The sequence below is a fragment of the Bos javanicus genome, chromosome 9 (genome assembly GCF_032452875.1).
Source record: "Bos javanicus breed banteng chromosome 9, ARS-OSU_banteng_1.0, whole genome shotgun sequence".
In the NCBI taxonomy this organism is placed as follows: Eukaryota; Metazoa; Chordata; class Mammalia; order Artiodactyla; family Bovidae; genus Bos; species Bos javanicus.
This window is the reverse complement of record NC_083876.1, coordinates 9,222,549-9,240,373: the sequence shown is the minus strand read 5'-3', so window position 1 is coordinate 9,240,373 and position 17,825 is coordinate 9,222,549. Positions and strand designations below refer to the sequence as shown.

At 38.4% G+C, this 17,825-nt stretch overlaps 1 protein-coding gene across 1 annotated transcript in view; it reads right to left on the bottom strand.

Annotated features, from left to right (window-relative positions):
- The window catches only part of COL19A1 (collagen type XIX alpha 1 chain), a 437,433-nt gene that overhangs the window by 170,368 nt on the left and 249,240 nt on the right, over positions 1-17,825 (bottom strand). The window contains exon 14 of the mRNA XM_061427130.1: positions 16,228-16,281. Coding sequence (XP_061283114.1) covers positions 16,228-16,281 — 54 coding nt within the window. The remainder of the gene's footprint in view (positions 1-16,227; positions 16,282-17,825) is intronic.

The following is a 17,825-nucleotide window of genomic DNA, read 5'->3' as shown; positions in this document are numbered from 1 at the left end:
TGTGAAGTACAAATTTTACCAATGTCATTCCTTACAGTCTTTTTCAAAGTTCTCTAAAATCCTTATTCTATATCTTGAAGGACATCTAACTGACAAGAACTCCAAAATACTATTAAGAAATCTCACAAATATTTAATCATATCTTATTATGTGAACCAGTTGATGGTGAAATCAAGTGCGTCTCTGACCATGGGGGGCCACCCTGACCCATGCTGAGTACCCACCCCTCCTCTTTTTCCAGCACAGCTCCCTCTAGGGTGAGGCTGTTGGTTCTTGGGAGTGGAGACAGCACACCCTGGAAGGGACCTAAACCTCAAGGCTCCTGCTCTAGCAGCTTGAGACCTGACTCCACCCCTGATAGGGTAATGAAGATCACTGAGCAGAGGGGACACACAGGTTCAAACCTGGTTCTGACTCCAGCCCCACCATCCAAAGCCCCTCCGCCTATCAAGCTAATGACTGTCATCATACCCTGAGGCAAGACACAGCTTTTGTTCACATCAATCCAGCAATCCCACCAGTCACAGGGTACTTGCAGACTACACAGGGACACTCCCACATAAGGACATCTCCCCAAGACCATCATAGGTAGTTGTTTCACCTAATTTCATAGAGAGAGACAAAATGAGAAACTACAGGGATTTGTCTCAATTGAGAGAGGAAGATAAAACCCCTAATATATATATTATATACATATATACACACACACACATACACACACATATATGTACATATATGTAATGAAACAGAAATAAAAACTTACCAGATAAAGAAATCAAAGCATTAGCAATAAAAATGCTAACTAAATTAAAGGAAATAATAATTGAACACAGTAAGAATTCTAACAAGGAACTAGAAAATACAATAAATAATCAGACAGAAGTAAATAATTCAATAACTGAATGAAAAACACACTAGAAGGAATGAATAACAGATTAGGTGATAAGGAAGATCACAGAACTTATCTGGAAGACAGAATAATGAAGATCACTCAAATAGAAGAGCAAAAAGAGACATATGTTTTAAAAAGCACAGTTTAAGAGATCTATGTAACAACATCAAGCACACTAACATTCACATTATAGGGGTCCCAGAAGGAAAGGAGGGAGAGAAAAAGGGGTCAAAAATATATTTGCTGACATGATGACTAAAAACTTCCCAAAGATGAAGAAGGAAAGAGAGTTTTTAGATATGGGAAGCACAGAGAGGCACAAACAAGATGAAGCCAGAGACTCACACCAATCTATGCAATTAAAATGGCAAAAGTTACAGAGAAATAGAATTTTAAAGGCAACAAGAAAGAGACAAAGAGTCATGGGGAGCAATCTTAAGACTATCAGCTGATTTTTCTTCAGAAACTTTCCAACCAGAAGGGAGTGGCATGATATATTTGAAGATTTGAAAGGGAAAAATCTACAATCTAAAATACCCTACCCAGCAAGTTTATCATTCAGAATTTTGTTGTTTTTGATCAATTGCTCAGTCGTTTCTGACTCTTTGAAACCCCATGGACTGAATTAAAGGAAAATTCAGAATTAAAGGAGAGAGAAACTTCTAAGATGAGCAAAACACTAAAAAAAATTCGTCAAAACTTAACTGACTGTACAAGAAACATTAAAAGGTCTTCTCTAAGTGGAAAAGACTACAACAAGAAGTAAGAATTTAGAAGAGAGGAAAATCCCACTAGTAAATATATGGTAAATGCTATGGCTTCCCTGGTGGCTCAGATGGTAAACAATCTGCCTGCAATGTGGGAGACCCAGGTTCGATCCCTGGGTCAGGAAGGTCCCCTAGAGAAGGAAAGGGCAACCCATACCAGCACTCTTGCCTGGAGAATTCCATGGACAAAGGAACCTGGTGGGCTACAGTCCATGGGGTTACAAAGGGTCAGATATGACTGAAGGAGCAGAGCACACATGGATCAGCACTTAAGTAGGTAAGTATGACCACTGGAAGTGAGAAATAGATATAAGGGCCTAGACCTGATAGATAGAGTGCCTGATGAACTATGGAATGAGGTTCGTGACATTGTACAGGAGACAGGGATCAAGACCATTCCCATAGAAAAGAAATGCAAAAAAGGAAAACGGCTGTCTGGGGAGGCCTTACAAATAGCTGTGAAAAGAAGAGAAGTGAAAAGCAAAGGAGAAAAGGAAAGAAATAAACATTTGAATGCACAGTTCCAAAGAATAGCAAGAAGAGATAAGAAAGCCTTCTTCAGCGATCAATGCAAAGAAATAGAGGAAAACAAGAGAATGGGAAAGACTAGGGATCTCTTCAAGAAAATCAGAGATACCAAAGGAACATTTCATGCAAAGATGAGCTCGATAAAGGACAGAAATGGTATGGACCTAACAGGAGAAGAAGATATTAAGAAGAGATGGCAAGAATACACAGAAGAACTGTACAAAAAAGATCTTCACGACCCAGATAATCACAATGGTGTGATCACTGACCTAGAGCCAGACATCCTGGAATGTGAAGTCAAATGGGCCTTAGAAAGCATCACTATGAACAAAGCTAGTGGAGGTGATGGAATTCCAGTTGAGCTATTCCAAAGCCTGAAAGATGATGCTGTGAAAGTGCTGCACTCAATATGCCAGCAAATTTGGAAAACTCAGCAGTGGCCACAGGACTGGAAAAGGTCAGTTTGCATTCCAATCCCAAAGAAAGGCAATACCAAAGAATGCTCAAACTACCGCACAATTGCACTCATCTCACACGCTAGTAAAGTCATGCTCAAAATTCTCCAAGCCAGGCTTCAGCAATATGTGAACCGTGAACTTCCTGATGTTCAAGCTGGTTTTATTTATTTATTTTTTTTCTCTAATTTTATTTTATTTTTAAACTTTACATAATTGTATTAGTTTTGCCAAATATCAAAATGAATCCGCCACAGGTATACATGTGTTCCCCATCCCGAACCCTCCTCCCTCCTCCCTCCCCATACCATCCCTCTGGGCCGTCCCAGTGCACCAGCCCCAAGCATCCAGCATCATGCATCGAACCTGGACTGGCAATCAAGCTGGTTTTAGAAAAGGCAGAGGAACCAGAGATCAAATTGCCAATATCCGCTGGATCATGGAAAAAGCAAGAGAGTTCCAGAAAAACATCTATTTCTGCTTTATTGACTATACCAAAGCCTTTGACTGTGTGGATCACAATAAACTGGAAAATTCTGAAAGAGATGGGAATATCAGAACACCTGATCTGCCTCTTGAGAAATCTGTATGCAGGTCAGGAAGCAACAGTTGGAACTGGACATGGAACAACAGACTGGTTCCAAATAAGAAAAGCAGTTCGTCAAGGCTGTATATTGTCACCCTGTTTATTTAACTTCTATGCAGAGTACATCATGAGAAATGCTGGACTGGATGAAACACAAGCTGGAATCAAGATTGCCGGGAGAAATATCAATAACCCCAGATATGCAGATGACACCACCCTTATGGCAGAAAGTGAAGAGGAACTAAAAAGCCTCTTGATGAAAGTGAAAGTGGAGAGTGAAAAAGTTGGCTTAAAGCTCAACATTCAGAAAACGAAGATCATGGCATCTGGTCCCACCACTTCATGGGAAATAGATGGGGAAACAGTGGAAACAGTGTCAGACTTTATTTTTCTGGGCTCCAAAATCACTGTAGATGGTGACTGTAGCCATGAAATTAAAAGACGCTTACTCCTTGGAAGGAAAGTTATGTCCAACCTAGATAGCATATTCAAAAGCAGAGACATTACTTTGCCAACAAAGGTTCGTCTAGTCAAGGCTATGGTTTTTCCTGTGGTCATGTATGGATGTGAGAGTTGGACTGTGAAGAAGGCTGAGCACCGAATAATTGATGCTTTTGAACTGTGGTGCTGGAGAAGACTCTTGAGAGTCCCTTGGACTGCAAGGAGATCCAGCCAGTCCATTCTGAAGGAGATCAGCCTGGGGATTTCTTTGGAAGGAATGATGCTAAAGCTGAAACTCCAGTACTTTGGCCACCTCATGCGAAGAGTTGACTCATTGGAAAAGATTCTGATGCTGGGAGGGATTGGGGGCAGGAGGAGAAGGGGATGACAGAGGATGAGATGGCTGGATGGCATCACTGACTCGATGGACGTGCGTGTGAGTGAACTCCGGGAGTTGGTGATGGACAGGGAGGCCTGGCGTGCTGGGATTCATGGGGTCCCAAAGAATGAGACACGACTGAGTGACTGATCTGATCTGATCTGATGAGCATTAAAAGACAAAAACTTAAAGTCAACTGTAACTAACACAAACATGGGAAAGGGAAGTAAAAAATGAGAAAGGAGAATTAAAAAATGTCTTTTAGAATATGTTTAAACTTAAATGATTATCAGTTAAAAATACATAGATACAGTTATAGGTCAACATATGTAAACCTCACAGTGACCACAAATCAAGAACCTATAATATACCTGCACCCTGAACCCCATGGCCTGCACCCCACAATCCACGTCAGGCCTGAGTCCTCCACCACTGTCTCTGTCTGTACCTGCTGTAGTTCCAGGGAGGCAAATCCCAGTGCCCCGGCATGCCTGCCATCCCACTCTCAGGTCCTACTGAGAACTGGGATGGGAAGGAAGGTGCAAGGGAAGCCCAAGAGGTGTGGACTAAGGTGTTTTTCATCATCTCTAACCTGGGTGAGACATTCTGTGAAACCAGCTGGAAGGAGCTGTCCACAGCTAGCTAAGTTTAGGGAGCATCATCTCTGGCCTCCTTGCCCTCCAGTGCCCCAGGGAGACATAAGGTGAGGAATCTCAGGGGAAAACACTGAAGGACACTGCCCACAGTAAGTGAAGCTTGGGAAGGATCGTCTCTACCTTTCCTTTCCCTCTAGGGTGAGACCAAGGGTTAGAAACTCCATGAAATAGACAAACAAAAGGAACATACAATAGACATACAAAAACTTGGAACACAGGCATACCACTAAAGGCAATTATCAAATCGGAAGAGAAGAAACTAGAGGAAGAACAGAGAAAATGACAAAAAAATGAGAAAACAAATAACAGAATGGCAATAAGTACATACCTATTATAGACACTTTAAATGTCAATGCACTAAATACTCCAGTAAAGACACAGGGTGGCTGGTTAGATTGGAAACAAGACCCATCTATATGGTGCTTACAAGAGACTTACTTCAGAGCTAAAAATATATAGACTGAAAATGAGGAGATGGGAGAAGATATTTCATGCAATTAGAAATGACAAGAAAGCAAGGATATCAATATTCATGTCAGATAAAATAGACTTTAGAGCAAAGTCTATAATGAAAGACAAGGACATTGTATAATGATAAAGGGATCAATACAAAAAGAGGATATCACTTGTCAATATATAAGCAACCAAAATAGGGGCACTAAATATATAAAGCAAATATTAACAGACATAAAGGAAGAAACTGACAAAAACACAATAATAGTGGAGGACTTTAATAGCCTGCTTACATCAATAGGCAGCTCATCCAGACAGAAAATCAACATGGCAGCCCTGGTGCACAATAGGCCAAATGGATTTATAGATATCTAGAGGACATTTTATCCAAAAGCAGATGAGCAAACATTCTTCTCAAGAGCACATGAGACTTCTCTAGGATGGATCACATGCAAGGCTACAAAACAAATCTAAATAAACTGAAAGCATAGAAATTACAACGAGCATAATTTTGCAACCACAATGGTATGAAACTAGAAATCAATTACAGGAGGAAAAAAGGGAGGAATACAAACAAGTAGAGAACAAACCACATGCTAGTAAAAAACCAAAGTGTCAATGAAGAAATAAAAGAGAAAATAGGAAAATACCTCAAGGGAAATGAAAACGGAAACACAAGACTCCAAAATCTATGGGATGCAATACAGGCCTACTTCGATAAATAGGAAAAGTCTCAAATAATCTAATCCTCTATCTAAAGGAATTAGAAGAAGAACAATCAAAACCCATAGTCAGAAGAAAGCTGGAAAGAACAAAGATCAAAGAGGAAATAAATAAAATAGAGACCAACAGTCAATAGAAAAGATCTATGAAGCCAAGAACTGTTTTTTTTTTTTTTTAAAGATAAGCAAAATTGATAAAACTTTAACCAGGTTCATTAAAAAGAAAAGATTCAAATGAAACAAAAGAAGAGAAAAACAGCTGATATCATAGAGATACAAAAAGTCTTGAGAATACTGTAAACAGTTATGTACCAGCAAATTGGACAACTTAGAGGAAATGGACAAATTTCTAGAAAAATACAACCTTCAAAGACTGAATAAGAAAGAAATAGACAATATGAATAGACTGATCACTGAGTGCTAAGTCACTTCAGTCATGTCCGACTCTTTGAGACCCTATGGACCCCAGGCTCCTCTGTCCATGGGATTCTCTAGGCAAGAATACTGGAGTGAGTTGCCATGCCCTCCTCCAGGGGATCTTCCCGACTCAATGATCAAACCCGGGTCTCCTGCACAGACTGGTTATTAGTAGTAAAGCTTAATTTGTAATAAAAAAGAAACTCCCAGCAAACAAAAGTCCAGGACTGGATGGCTTCACAGGGGCATTCTACCAAACATATAAAGAGGAGGCAACAGCCATCTCCTTCCACCATTGTGAAAACTGAAGAGGAGGGAACACTCCCAGATTCATTCTATGAGCCCAGCATTACTCTGATATCAAAACCAGACAAAGACACTACAAAAAAACCACATGCCAATATCTGTGATGACTATAAATGTAAAAAATTCTCAATAAAACATTGGCAAATCAATTCCACAAAATATAAAAAAGAATCATACACTATGCTCAAGTGTGATTTATTCCAATGAGTCAATGATAGCTCAATACTCACCAATCAGTCAATGTGACACACTATATTAACAAACTGAAGAATAAAATCACATGATCCTCTCAATAGATGCAGAAAATGATACCAAGAAATGGAAAGATATTTCATGTTCTTTAATTGAAAGAGTTAATATTGTTAAAATTATAAAATCTACAGATTTAATATAATACCTATCAAAATATCCATTATATTTTTCACAGAAGTAGAACAGATAACCCTAAAATTTACATGGACCCACAAAAGACCCTTAATTGTTATAGCACTTTTGAGAAAAAAGTACAAACCCGAATTACTAAGCTCCCTGACTTCACACTATACTGCAAAGCTTCAGTCATCAAAACAGCATGGTATTGGTACAAAAACAAACACACAGATCAATAGAACAGAATAGACAGCCCAGAAATAAACCCACACCCTCATGGTCAATTAATCAATGACAAAGGAGGCAAGAGTATGCAATGGAGAAAAGATTGTCTTTTCAGTAAGTGTTGATGGGAAAACTGAACATCTACATGTAAAAAATGACACAGAACATATTCTTATACAGTACACAAAAATAAAATCAAAATGTATTAAAGATCTAACTGTAAGTCTTCAGGCCTGAAGACCATAAAACTTCTAGAAGAGAACAGTAGAATACTCTTTGACATAATATAGCAATATACATTTTTTGATCTGTCTCCTAAGGAAAGGAAACAAATACTAAAATAAATGTGACCTAATTAAACTTAGAAGCTTTTGCACATCAGAGAAAACCATTGACAAAACAAAAGTGCAACCTACTGAATGGAGAAAATATTTGCAAATAATATGACTGATAACGGGTTACTATCCAAAATAAATATACAGCTCATACAACTAAATGTCAAAAACCCCCCCGCAAAATCCAATTTAAAAATGGGCAGAAGACCTGAATAGATATTTTTCTAAAGAAGACATAGAGTTGGCAAATAGGCACATGCAAAGATGTAATCATCACAGAAAGGCAAAATCAAAGAGATATCACCTCACACCTGTTGGAAGAGCTATCATCAAAAAGCCAAAAAATAACAAATGCTGGCAAAATGCAGAGAAAATGGAAGCCTTATCTACTGATGGCGGGTAGGTAAACTGGTTCAGTCACTGTGGAAAACAGTATTGAGGCTCCTCAAAATACTAAAAACAGAACTACCATATGATCTCACAATTTCACTCCTGGATATATAGTTAAAGAAAATGAAAATGCTAATTTGAAAAGATACGTGCACTGCGATGTTCATAGCAGGATTATTTACAATGGCTAAGATATGGAAGCAACCTAAGTGTCCCTCAACAGATGAATAGATAAAGAAGATGTGATATATATTACACACATAAATTGGAATTTATAACCATAAAATGAATTTAATTCTGCCATTTGCAGCAATGTAGATGAAGAGTATTATGCCTAGTGAAATAAATAGTACAGAGAAAGCCAAATATTGTATGTTATCACTTATATGCAGAATCTAAAATATAAAAGAAACAAATGAATATAACAAAACAGAAACAGACTCACACTAAAGAAAAAACTAGTGGTTACCAGTGAGGAGGAGGATGGGAGGAATCACAAGACTGGGATATAGGATTAAGGGATACAAGCTATAATGAATAAAATAATAAGCAATAAGGATATATTGTACAGTATAGGGGAATACAGCCTTTATTCTGTAATAACTTAAATGGAGTATGAGCTATTAAAATGTCAAATCACCACACTGTATAATTGGAACTGATATAATACCAACTACATTTCAATTAAAAGACAAAATAAACCAACATATGATTTATTATATTGTGGAATTCATATCACAGTATATTTTCTCACCAATATTAATTTAACTCAATAAATGTTTTCTCAATTTGTTGACCTTTTATAAGCGTTAATTTTGATAGTCTTGTAGGTAAACTGTGGATAACTGCTGCTGCTGCTAATGTGCTTCAGTTGTGTCCAACTCTGTGCAACCCCATAGACAGCAGCCGACCAGACTCCTCTGTCCCTGGGATTCTGTAGGCAAGAACACTGGAGTGGGTTGCTATTTCCTTCTCCAGGAAGGTGAGTTTCTGGAGAGAAAGTCAAATAAAGGCAAAGTTGGCAATATTAGGTACTGGAACAACAGTAACAGTTCCCCAAAGTCGTCTATGGAGCCCTGCAAACAGGAGTGCTGGGACGTGTGGAGATTTGATGGATTCCACCCTCTGTGCCTCATGTTAGTTTGCGCATTCACAGAAGCTTTTAGGGGAAAGAAGCATAGCAAACTTTTTCACTCTCCTCTTTTACTTTGATCAAGAGGCTCTTTAGTTCTTCACTTTCTGCCATAAGGGTGGTGTCATCTGCATATCTGAGGTTATTGATATTTCTCCCGGCAATCTTGATTCCAGCTTGTGCTTCATCCAGCCAAGGGTTTTTCATGATGTACTCTGTGTGTAAGTTAAATAATAGGGTGACAAGATACAGCCTTGACGTACTCCTTAGTGGTGTCCAACTCTTTGTGACCCCATGGACTGTAGCCCACCAGGCTCCTCTGTCCATGGGATTCTCCAGGCAAGAATACTGGAGTGGGTTGGCATTTCCTTCTCCAAGAAGGTGACTTATATGGCATTTAAAATGTAAATTCTCTATTCAGGATTGAAATTAGGATCCAGCAGCAGAGAAAGTAAGGGTGTGGTGTCACCTAGGTCCAGCAATCCAGATTCCAAACAATCTCGTGTTTGGGGCAGTCCCTAACTGATTCACCAATAAATGTTCTTTCAGAGACCTAGAGCAACTAACTAACAACAGGCCCTGGCTGTTTCAAACCAAGAGGTTGTTCAGATATGCACTTAATGTGACTGTAAGGAGAAATCCAAGGACACATAAAATGATAATTATTTTTTATGTTTTTGGAAATGTTATTAAGAAAAATAAAAGTGAAAGTTTCTCAGTCGCATCTCACTCTTTGTGACCCCTTGGACTATCCAGTCCATGGAATTCTCCAGGCCAGAATACTGGAGTGGGTAGCCATTCCCTTCTCCAGGGGATCTTCCCAACCAGGGATCGAACCCAGGGCTCCCGCATTGCAGGCGGATTCTTTACCAGCTAAGCCACCAGGGAAGCATAAGGAATCTATAGAGGGAATTTGTACAAATGCCAGTTCTTTTGAGGTGTTTCCTGTAAACTTTCACAGATGTGCTCAGCCGTCTGAAATATTCCCCTTTTCACTAAGACATCTCCTTGGGCTCCCATGCAGTTCCCATCCTTTTCTCCCCCCGCCACCCCAGATTCCCCATCGCTGCCTCTCCTTCCTCACAGTCTACCTCCTAATTCCCTCATATCTTTTCTCGCAAGTTTTGTTTCCAATGCTCTCCCATGTTTTCAACCAAACCTTCTCTCTCAGTTGGCACCACTTCCAGTCACCTTTTCTTTTAACCAGTATCTCTCCCCCAACTTTGCTCCACATTTTAATGCTGCTGAACCCTCTAGGCACCCTAAACTCTCTTCTGCTTACTTCTTGGCCCTTCAGTGTCCTGGTCGCCCTCCTAGGCTTTCTCTGTCATCATGGCTGGACATCTCCTTGGTCTCCAGACAAGTGTCCCCAGCATGCCCTTCTCTACTACTCCCTGATAAACCCTCATCTGAGGCTTAGGGTTAATATTCAACATTAGTTGAATTTTAAAAACCGTGTTAATCTATAAAAGATGTTAGACCCAAACAGGTGTCAGTCAAATGTTTTACTTATAGGACTTCAAAAAGATAACAGAGGGAAAAAATAATGGCCTATAAAAGATTCAAAGAAGAAATAAGGAGGTTAAACAAAAACATAAAACCACAAATCTCAGATATACATCACCACCAAACATTGTTAAGGTTAACAGCAGCTTTTAAGTACGAGAAGTACACTGCTACTATGTTTTATTAAATGAACACATAATCTGAAATTTAGTAGCTTCTAAGACAGTGAAGAAGATAAAGTCAACGAATGAAAATTTAAACAGAATTTTTGGTCTGGTACTTGTGAAAAAATAATGTTCTTACTGTGCATATAGAAAACTACATAAAGGGTTAAACAGAAAAATAAAAGGAATTTATCAATCAGAGTCCTTATGCCTTAATAGAAATAACAGTAGTATTACTAACATTTTTCTATGATGCTTTATAGAAACATAATTTTTTTAAGGTATGTTTACATTTGACACTCATGTTTGATATTGTAGAATAGAAGATACTCTCTTTTTAATCATTGAGAAAAACTAACAAATCAATGATTTCTTCTACTTTCCTTAAAGACATTATACCTAGGAGTAAGGCATATAAACTTGCACATATTATATATTTCATTTCAATAAACTTAGTGATAGTCAACTCCTTCCTGCTCAAACACCTGTAAAAAATATGGATTTGCTTGAGAATAGGTTAATAGAAAAGAATGTTAAATTCCTAGATTTTTCTGTTGTTTTCTATTGCAAATTTCAGAGAAATGAAATATTATTGGTCTTAGCTTTCAGTGTGTGCATCTGTTTGTGCGTATGTACACACACATACTCATACACAGACATGTACATTTGTGTGTCCAAAAGAGCTGTGTGCTGCTTAACTCTTGAGCAGAGAAGAAATAGTGGCAGTAAGTTGGGCCTAAATGAAAATATTTAAGAATACTTATTTCTTTAATGTGGGTCCCCTTCAAGTAACTGAAAAGCAGAATGAATCATTGAGCACATTTGGAAATAATCATTTGTAAATGTGAATAACATCAGTAATACCTGACCTAAATGTCTTCCTTTAACTATACGGCATTTGTAAAAAAGCAATAGTAATAATAATAAAGCTTGCCTAACATTATCTGTAAAATTCTACTACATTCTTTAGTTTCTGACACTGTTACTCTTGATAAGATAGAATAAAAAGTAATATAAAATTACCTGGACTATACATATTTATAAATGGAGTAAATTTGCATAATATAGTGGTTGAACTTTATAATTTGAATATGTTCCTTCATAATTATCATGAAGAATACATAAGTTTGAATTACTGGTTAACTCACCTTCTTCTGAAATGTAAGCTTTGCTAGGGTACAATTTCAATTTGAAGCATCATTATTTTTAAAGAACCTCATTTGAATATTTTTCATTTCAGCTAGTCTGACAAAGACTCTCATAATTATCTTACAAGACAGATTAAGAAATGTGGGTGGGAAGGAAGGAGAGGTCAAATGTATTTGTACATGATTTGTATCACGCCACACGAACATCAATGGTAGACAAGGTGTTACACAGAGTCAGGCCTGTCCTGCTCAGGATTCATTAGTGATGTGAATGAAGACTCAGAGGGTAGGCTTATCAAAATTTAAGGTGGTGTAGAGCTATTGGAGAAGGCAATGGCACCCCACTCCAGTACTCTTGCCTGGAAAATCCCATGGACTGAGAAGCCTGGTGGACTGCAGTCCATGGGGTCGCTAAGAGTCAGACACGACTGAGCGACTTCACTCTCACTTTTCACTTTCATGCATTGGAGAAGGAAATGGCAACCCACTCCAGTGTTCTTGCCTGGAGAATCCCAGGGACGGGGGAGCCTGGTGGGCTGCCATCTATGGGGTCACACAGAGTCAGACACGACTGAAGCGACTTAGCAGCAGCAGCAGCAGAGCTATTTCACTGAGAAACACCTAACAGAATGGTGTTAGAAACTAAAACCCAGAAGGTGAAATTTAATGACGACAAGGATCAGTTCTTACTCTGCGATTCAGAAAGGCCACTGCACAGTTGTAGGACAGGCAAAGATCTGACTGGGAAGAAGTTTTCATTAAAATAAAGGAGGCCGTGCCCTGAAATGACCACATGTCAGCCCAAGTTGGAAGTGCAGTTTCACTGTAGACAGAAGCACACTCAGGGATATAGAGAACAGGCTTGTGGTTGCAAGGGGGAGGGGGTTGGGGGAGCTATAGAGAGGTAGGTTGGGATTAGCAGATGCAAGCTTTTATATATAGAATGGATAAACCACAAGTTCCTACGCTATAGCACAGGGAACTATATTTAATATTCTATGATAAGCCATAATGGAAAAGAATATTAAAAAGAAATGCCTATATAACTGAGTCACTTTGCTGTACAGCAATAATTAACCTGACATTGCAAATCAACTATACTTTATTTTTAAAAAGAAGTACAATTTCATTGTATATTGAAATTTGTTAAGACAGTAGACCTCATGGTTAAATGTTCTTACCACACAAATTAAAAAAAAAACAACAACTGCCGCTACCGAGGGAGGAAGTCAGACACTCTGCCTACCTTCACCCACTTAGCTCCATAATTTCCATCTCAAACCACCCAGGGACTATAAGCTACTTTCTGGAGTTGAAATTAAAACTCTGTTTCTTAGTTTTATTATCATTCTACTTTATTGAGTCATTGTTGAAAATTAAAACTGTGCATATTGAAGGTATACAATTTGATCTGATATACTTAACACATCGTGAAATAGTTACAATAATCAAGCTTATTAACGGATCCACCTGCTCACAAATAGTTACCTCTTTGTGGTGGAAACCCCTAAGACCTACTCTTTCATCAAATTTCAAGTATACAACACAGTATTAATTACACTCTCATTGATGTGCATTAGGTCCCCAGAACTTATTCATCTTGTATATCTAAAACTTTGTACCCTGTGATCCACATCTCCCCTCTCCCCCATCCTATAGTAATCACCACTCTACTCTCTGTTTCTATGGATTTTTACATTTTCAGATTCCACATATAAGTGAGCATCTGTCTTTCCATAACTGGCTTATTTCATTTAGCATAATGTCCTCCAGGTTCATCCATTTTGTTACAAATGGCAAGATTTCCTTCTTTATTGAGGCTGAAATAATATTCCACTGTATGTGTGTGTTTAACTGTATTTTCTTTATTCATTCACCTGTCAATAGATATTTAGGTTGCTTCCAAATCATGGGAGTATGTATATTTCTTCAAAATACTGGTTTCATTCCTTTAGACATGTACCCACTAGTGAGACTGGTGGCTCATAAAGTAGTTCTACTTTCTGGAGGAACCTTCATACTGTTCTCCATGGTGGCTACACCAATTTACATTCCACCAGCAGGGAGCCTGGGTTCCCTCTTCTTCATAACTTTGTCAATGCTTATCTCTTGTCTTTCTGATACTGGCCATTCTAGCAAATGTGGGGTGATATTCACTGTGGTTTTGATTAGTGTTCCTTAATGATTAGCTACATTGAGCACTTTTTCATTGGTCATTTGTATGTCATCTTCTGAGAAGTGTCTATTCAGGTCCTTTGTCCGGTTGAAAACTGGGTTATTGCATGTTTTGCTACTGAGTTGCATGTGTTCCTTACATATTTTGTTATGTGTTCCTCAATTATTTTGTTCCTTATATATTAACTAGGGGGTATAACTGATCACTCAGTTTCCATGAAGGGGTAGTTACTATGAGCAAAATGTACCCTGGATGCTGAAGACAGAAGTTAATTAAGAAATATGTTCCTAGATGGAACAATCATCTTGGCCACGACTGTGAGAAAATAAGAAGCTTAGGCATTAACTATACAAGGTCATTTCATCTAGTCCTCTGCCTCCAGTGGGTAAAATGCTTAAAACAGCCTCAAAAGCACAGATCTAGGGAAGTAATCTTCAATTTTTTCTCTAGACCACTTAAAACTTTGATCAGGTAGAGTAATGAACTCTTGGATAGTGAGCTGGAGAGCTAAAAAGAGGAAACTATAATTATACACATAGGTGTTGAGAGTAGAACCCAAATGTGACTACTTTGTAAATAGTTTTAAAATATCCATATAATCCACTTAATAGCAATGTGTTCTATTCAGGCTCCTGAACAAACTCCGATTCCCTGTGAGCACTGTAGTAGAATCTATCTCACAGAGCTATTGTGAGAAACAAATGAAATTAGAAATAGGTAGCCCATAAATGTTAGCTATTATTCACAAAATTTTCCTTCTGTTTTTTTCATCATCCAAACTTATTAAGCCCTATTATGTTCACTGAAATAGCCACTGGGAAAAAGAACTGAACACAGAATTTTTTAACTGAACAAACTTCAATGTCATCTAGTTCATTTTTTTTCCTAATAAACTTTTAATTGTAACTCTGGAAAACAAATTGTAAAAAAGAGAGCTGCTGTAGTAGAAGGAGTTAGGAAAAACAAAGTGTGATGCCATTCACAGGAGCATTGGCTCATCTTAGGTTGCAATAGAAGCCTGTGGTCATAGGCACAGGGCATATTTGCCACACTTAACTCTGCCCTAAATACCATATATACATCCAGTTCCATTACTGACACCTTCAGAAGGTTCATGAGTGTTTTCTGGGAAAGACCACTGGCATGTTAGGTAGTCAGTAATCAAGACAAGAGGAAGAGCTTAGAGAATGTGGATTTTATTATCAATCTGACAAAAGGCAAACCTTGGTAAAAATACCATAGGTCTTCAAATATTTGAAGGACTCATATATCTGAGGCAACAGACTTATTTGCCAGGGGGCAGAACAGGGAATAATAAATTTAAATGACTAAGAAAGAGTTCTGGGGTTAACATGCTGAGACAGTAAAAGAGAACATGAAATCCAAAGCCAGAAAGCCCAAATTCAAGTCCTGGCTTGATTTTTCATTAGCTCTATAACTTTAGGCAAGGCATCTACACTGCATGAGTCACACAATTCTCATCCATAAGGTAACAAAAGTTAAAAATACTACTCATATAAGAAAGCACATACAAAATGTTTGGAATCTTTAGCATGATTTGAAAATAGTTAATAACAGTTGGCCACAGGAATGGGCTACCCCACTGCAGAGAGTGTTCATGGAGGACTGACCAAGTCTCACCGCAGGGCTTCCTTTTACTGGGAGCCAGTAAGCCTAACTGAACTGGAAGGTGACTGCTATACTCCCTCGGCAAGTACAATGTGTTCATGTGATACATACATATCTCAAAGGTAGGAAAAGTTAACTACAAAGAGTCACTAATGTCAATAATTTAATTTGGCTAAAGAATGCACTTAATATCCACAGTCTTTCCAGAATTCATGAACAGGCTAAAACTCTGCAAAGATAAGTCATTAAACTTAAATCAGCAAAGATGAGCTTAACTCAAAACCCCCAAAATAGGATCACGTGTTCCAGATCGAATAACAGTTAATTCATTTCACCCAAACAGTATCTCCACACTTGTGCTGCCAATCTGGAAAATATATAGAATTTTCTGGATTGTAAAAGCTCTGTCAAAATCTCAAATTTCAGCTTTCAGATAGTTGATATTCTCCCACTGCCCATTTGCCTGATGTATTCCAATTTATTTTTATAAGTGTTCAGAAATAAGTAACCTCTGAGTTAGAATGCCTGCTAGCTGTTCTGAGTTTACTTACCCTCTGACCCTCTTTTCCAGGTGGACCTTGGGGGCCTTGTATCCCCAGGGAACCCTACAAAAAAAAAGGGGGACACATATTAGTAGATTGCTTCAAGCATGCCTGCCTTACAAAGAATGTTGTGAAAATTAATACTAATTTTATTAATTATACAAAAACTTTTAAAGCGACCTGAGCTCTTCCAAGCTTAGACTATATAATACATTAATAATGGTGAACTGTCCTTCTTTGACTGGTTTATCTTCAGAGTTAACAAGACAAAAGAAAAGAAAGACTCTTAAACAGTGATCACTCCCAGGGATGACTCTCATTTGGTTGGAACCATGTCTTTTTTTTTTTTTAAATCAACCTGCCATCAATAAATGGTAACAATATTTACAGGCAGAAAAAAAATGCCTCTTCATGTATTTAAACTCTATAAATGCAACAGCATTTTTGGTTGAGAGTGGCTCTGTAGTTTTCCTCTGAAAAAACACCCGGTTATGACATCAGCTTCAACATTTATCTATTCATACCACTTAATTTTTAGCCTCATAGACATTATTTAATTCTTTCTCATGAAAAGTATTCTTTCAAGTGGTAGAAAAAATAACCTTTTTTTTTTTCACTTCTACAAAATGTGCAGGAAGTCCCAGATGCACTAATCTGAATCTCCCGATTCTCACAGATAATTACTATTACACAGAAATTCTCAACACAAAAACCAGAATGTTGATACCGTTGCTGTTTAAAGTCTTTGGGATTGATGGTTAGTTGTTACCCCTCTGGAGGCTTCTCAGTCTCTCTGGCTGCTTCCTCCTTCCCTATAACGCCTTTCAATGCAAGGGTTTAGGCCCATTTTCTCCCCGTTCTCCTGCCATGATCTCATATTATACCGTGGACTTTAGATTCTCCAGGCCAATGATGCCAAAAGTTTTATTCAATTTATATTTGAGCTTGTAGGTCCACACATCCAAATGCCTGCCTGGTACACCCACTCTGCTCTCCCCAGCATGTGAATTTAGCACAGCAACAGCACATTTAGGGCCCTCCCACCAAAACTGGGGCCTTTTCCAGCACCCCAACTCTGTAGACCCACGCACCATCCTGCTAGAGCTCTTGTTGAGAACCTAGAACTCGCCTTCCATACTTGCCTCTCTCACTTCTCTTTCACATCCAGTCCCCAAGTCCAACTGATGTAGCTCCAAATAGGTGGATTTGATCCATCTATTACTCTCCTCCATCCTTCTGCTCCACCACCTGCTTGCTTGCTCACCTGTAAGAGCTTTCCAGGTGATACTAGACACAGACCCCTCCATCCTCCAGAGCACAAACTGACCTCAAGAAAAGCCAGCCTGACCTCCCTGGATTGTCCACATAAAGAGATGAATGCCTTATTGCACCAGTCTTAAGGTGCCTGTACTTGTTCTTTAAATTATTTATCATAATTCCATTTAAGTAATTATTTAGGAAATGATTCACCAGGCTGTAAGGACAATGGTAGAATCACTGTCTTATTCAATACCAGGCACCTGTTAATGATTGAAAAAAAAATCATAATGAGAAATCAATCCACTGTTTAAAAAAAAAAAAAAAGCTTTTGGGTAGAGCCAGCATTT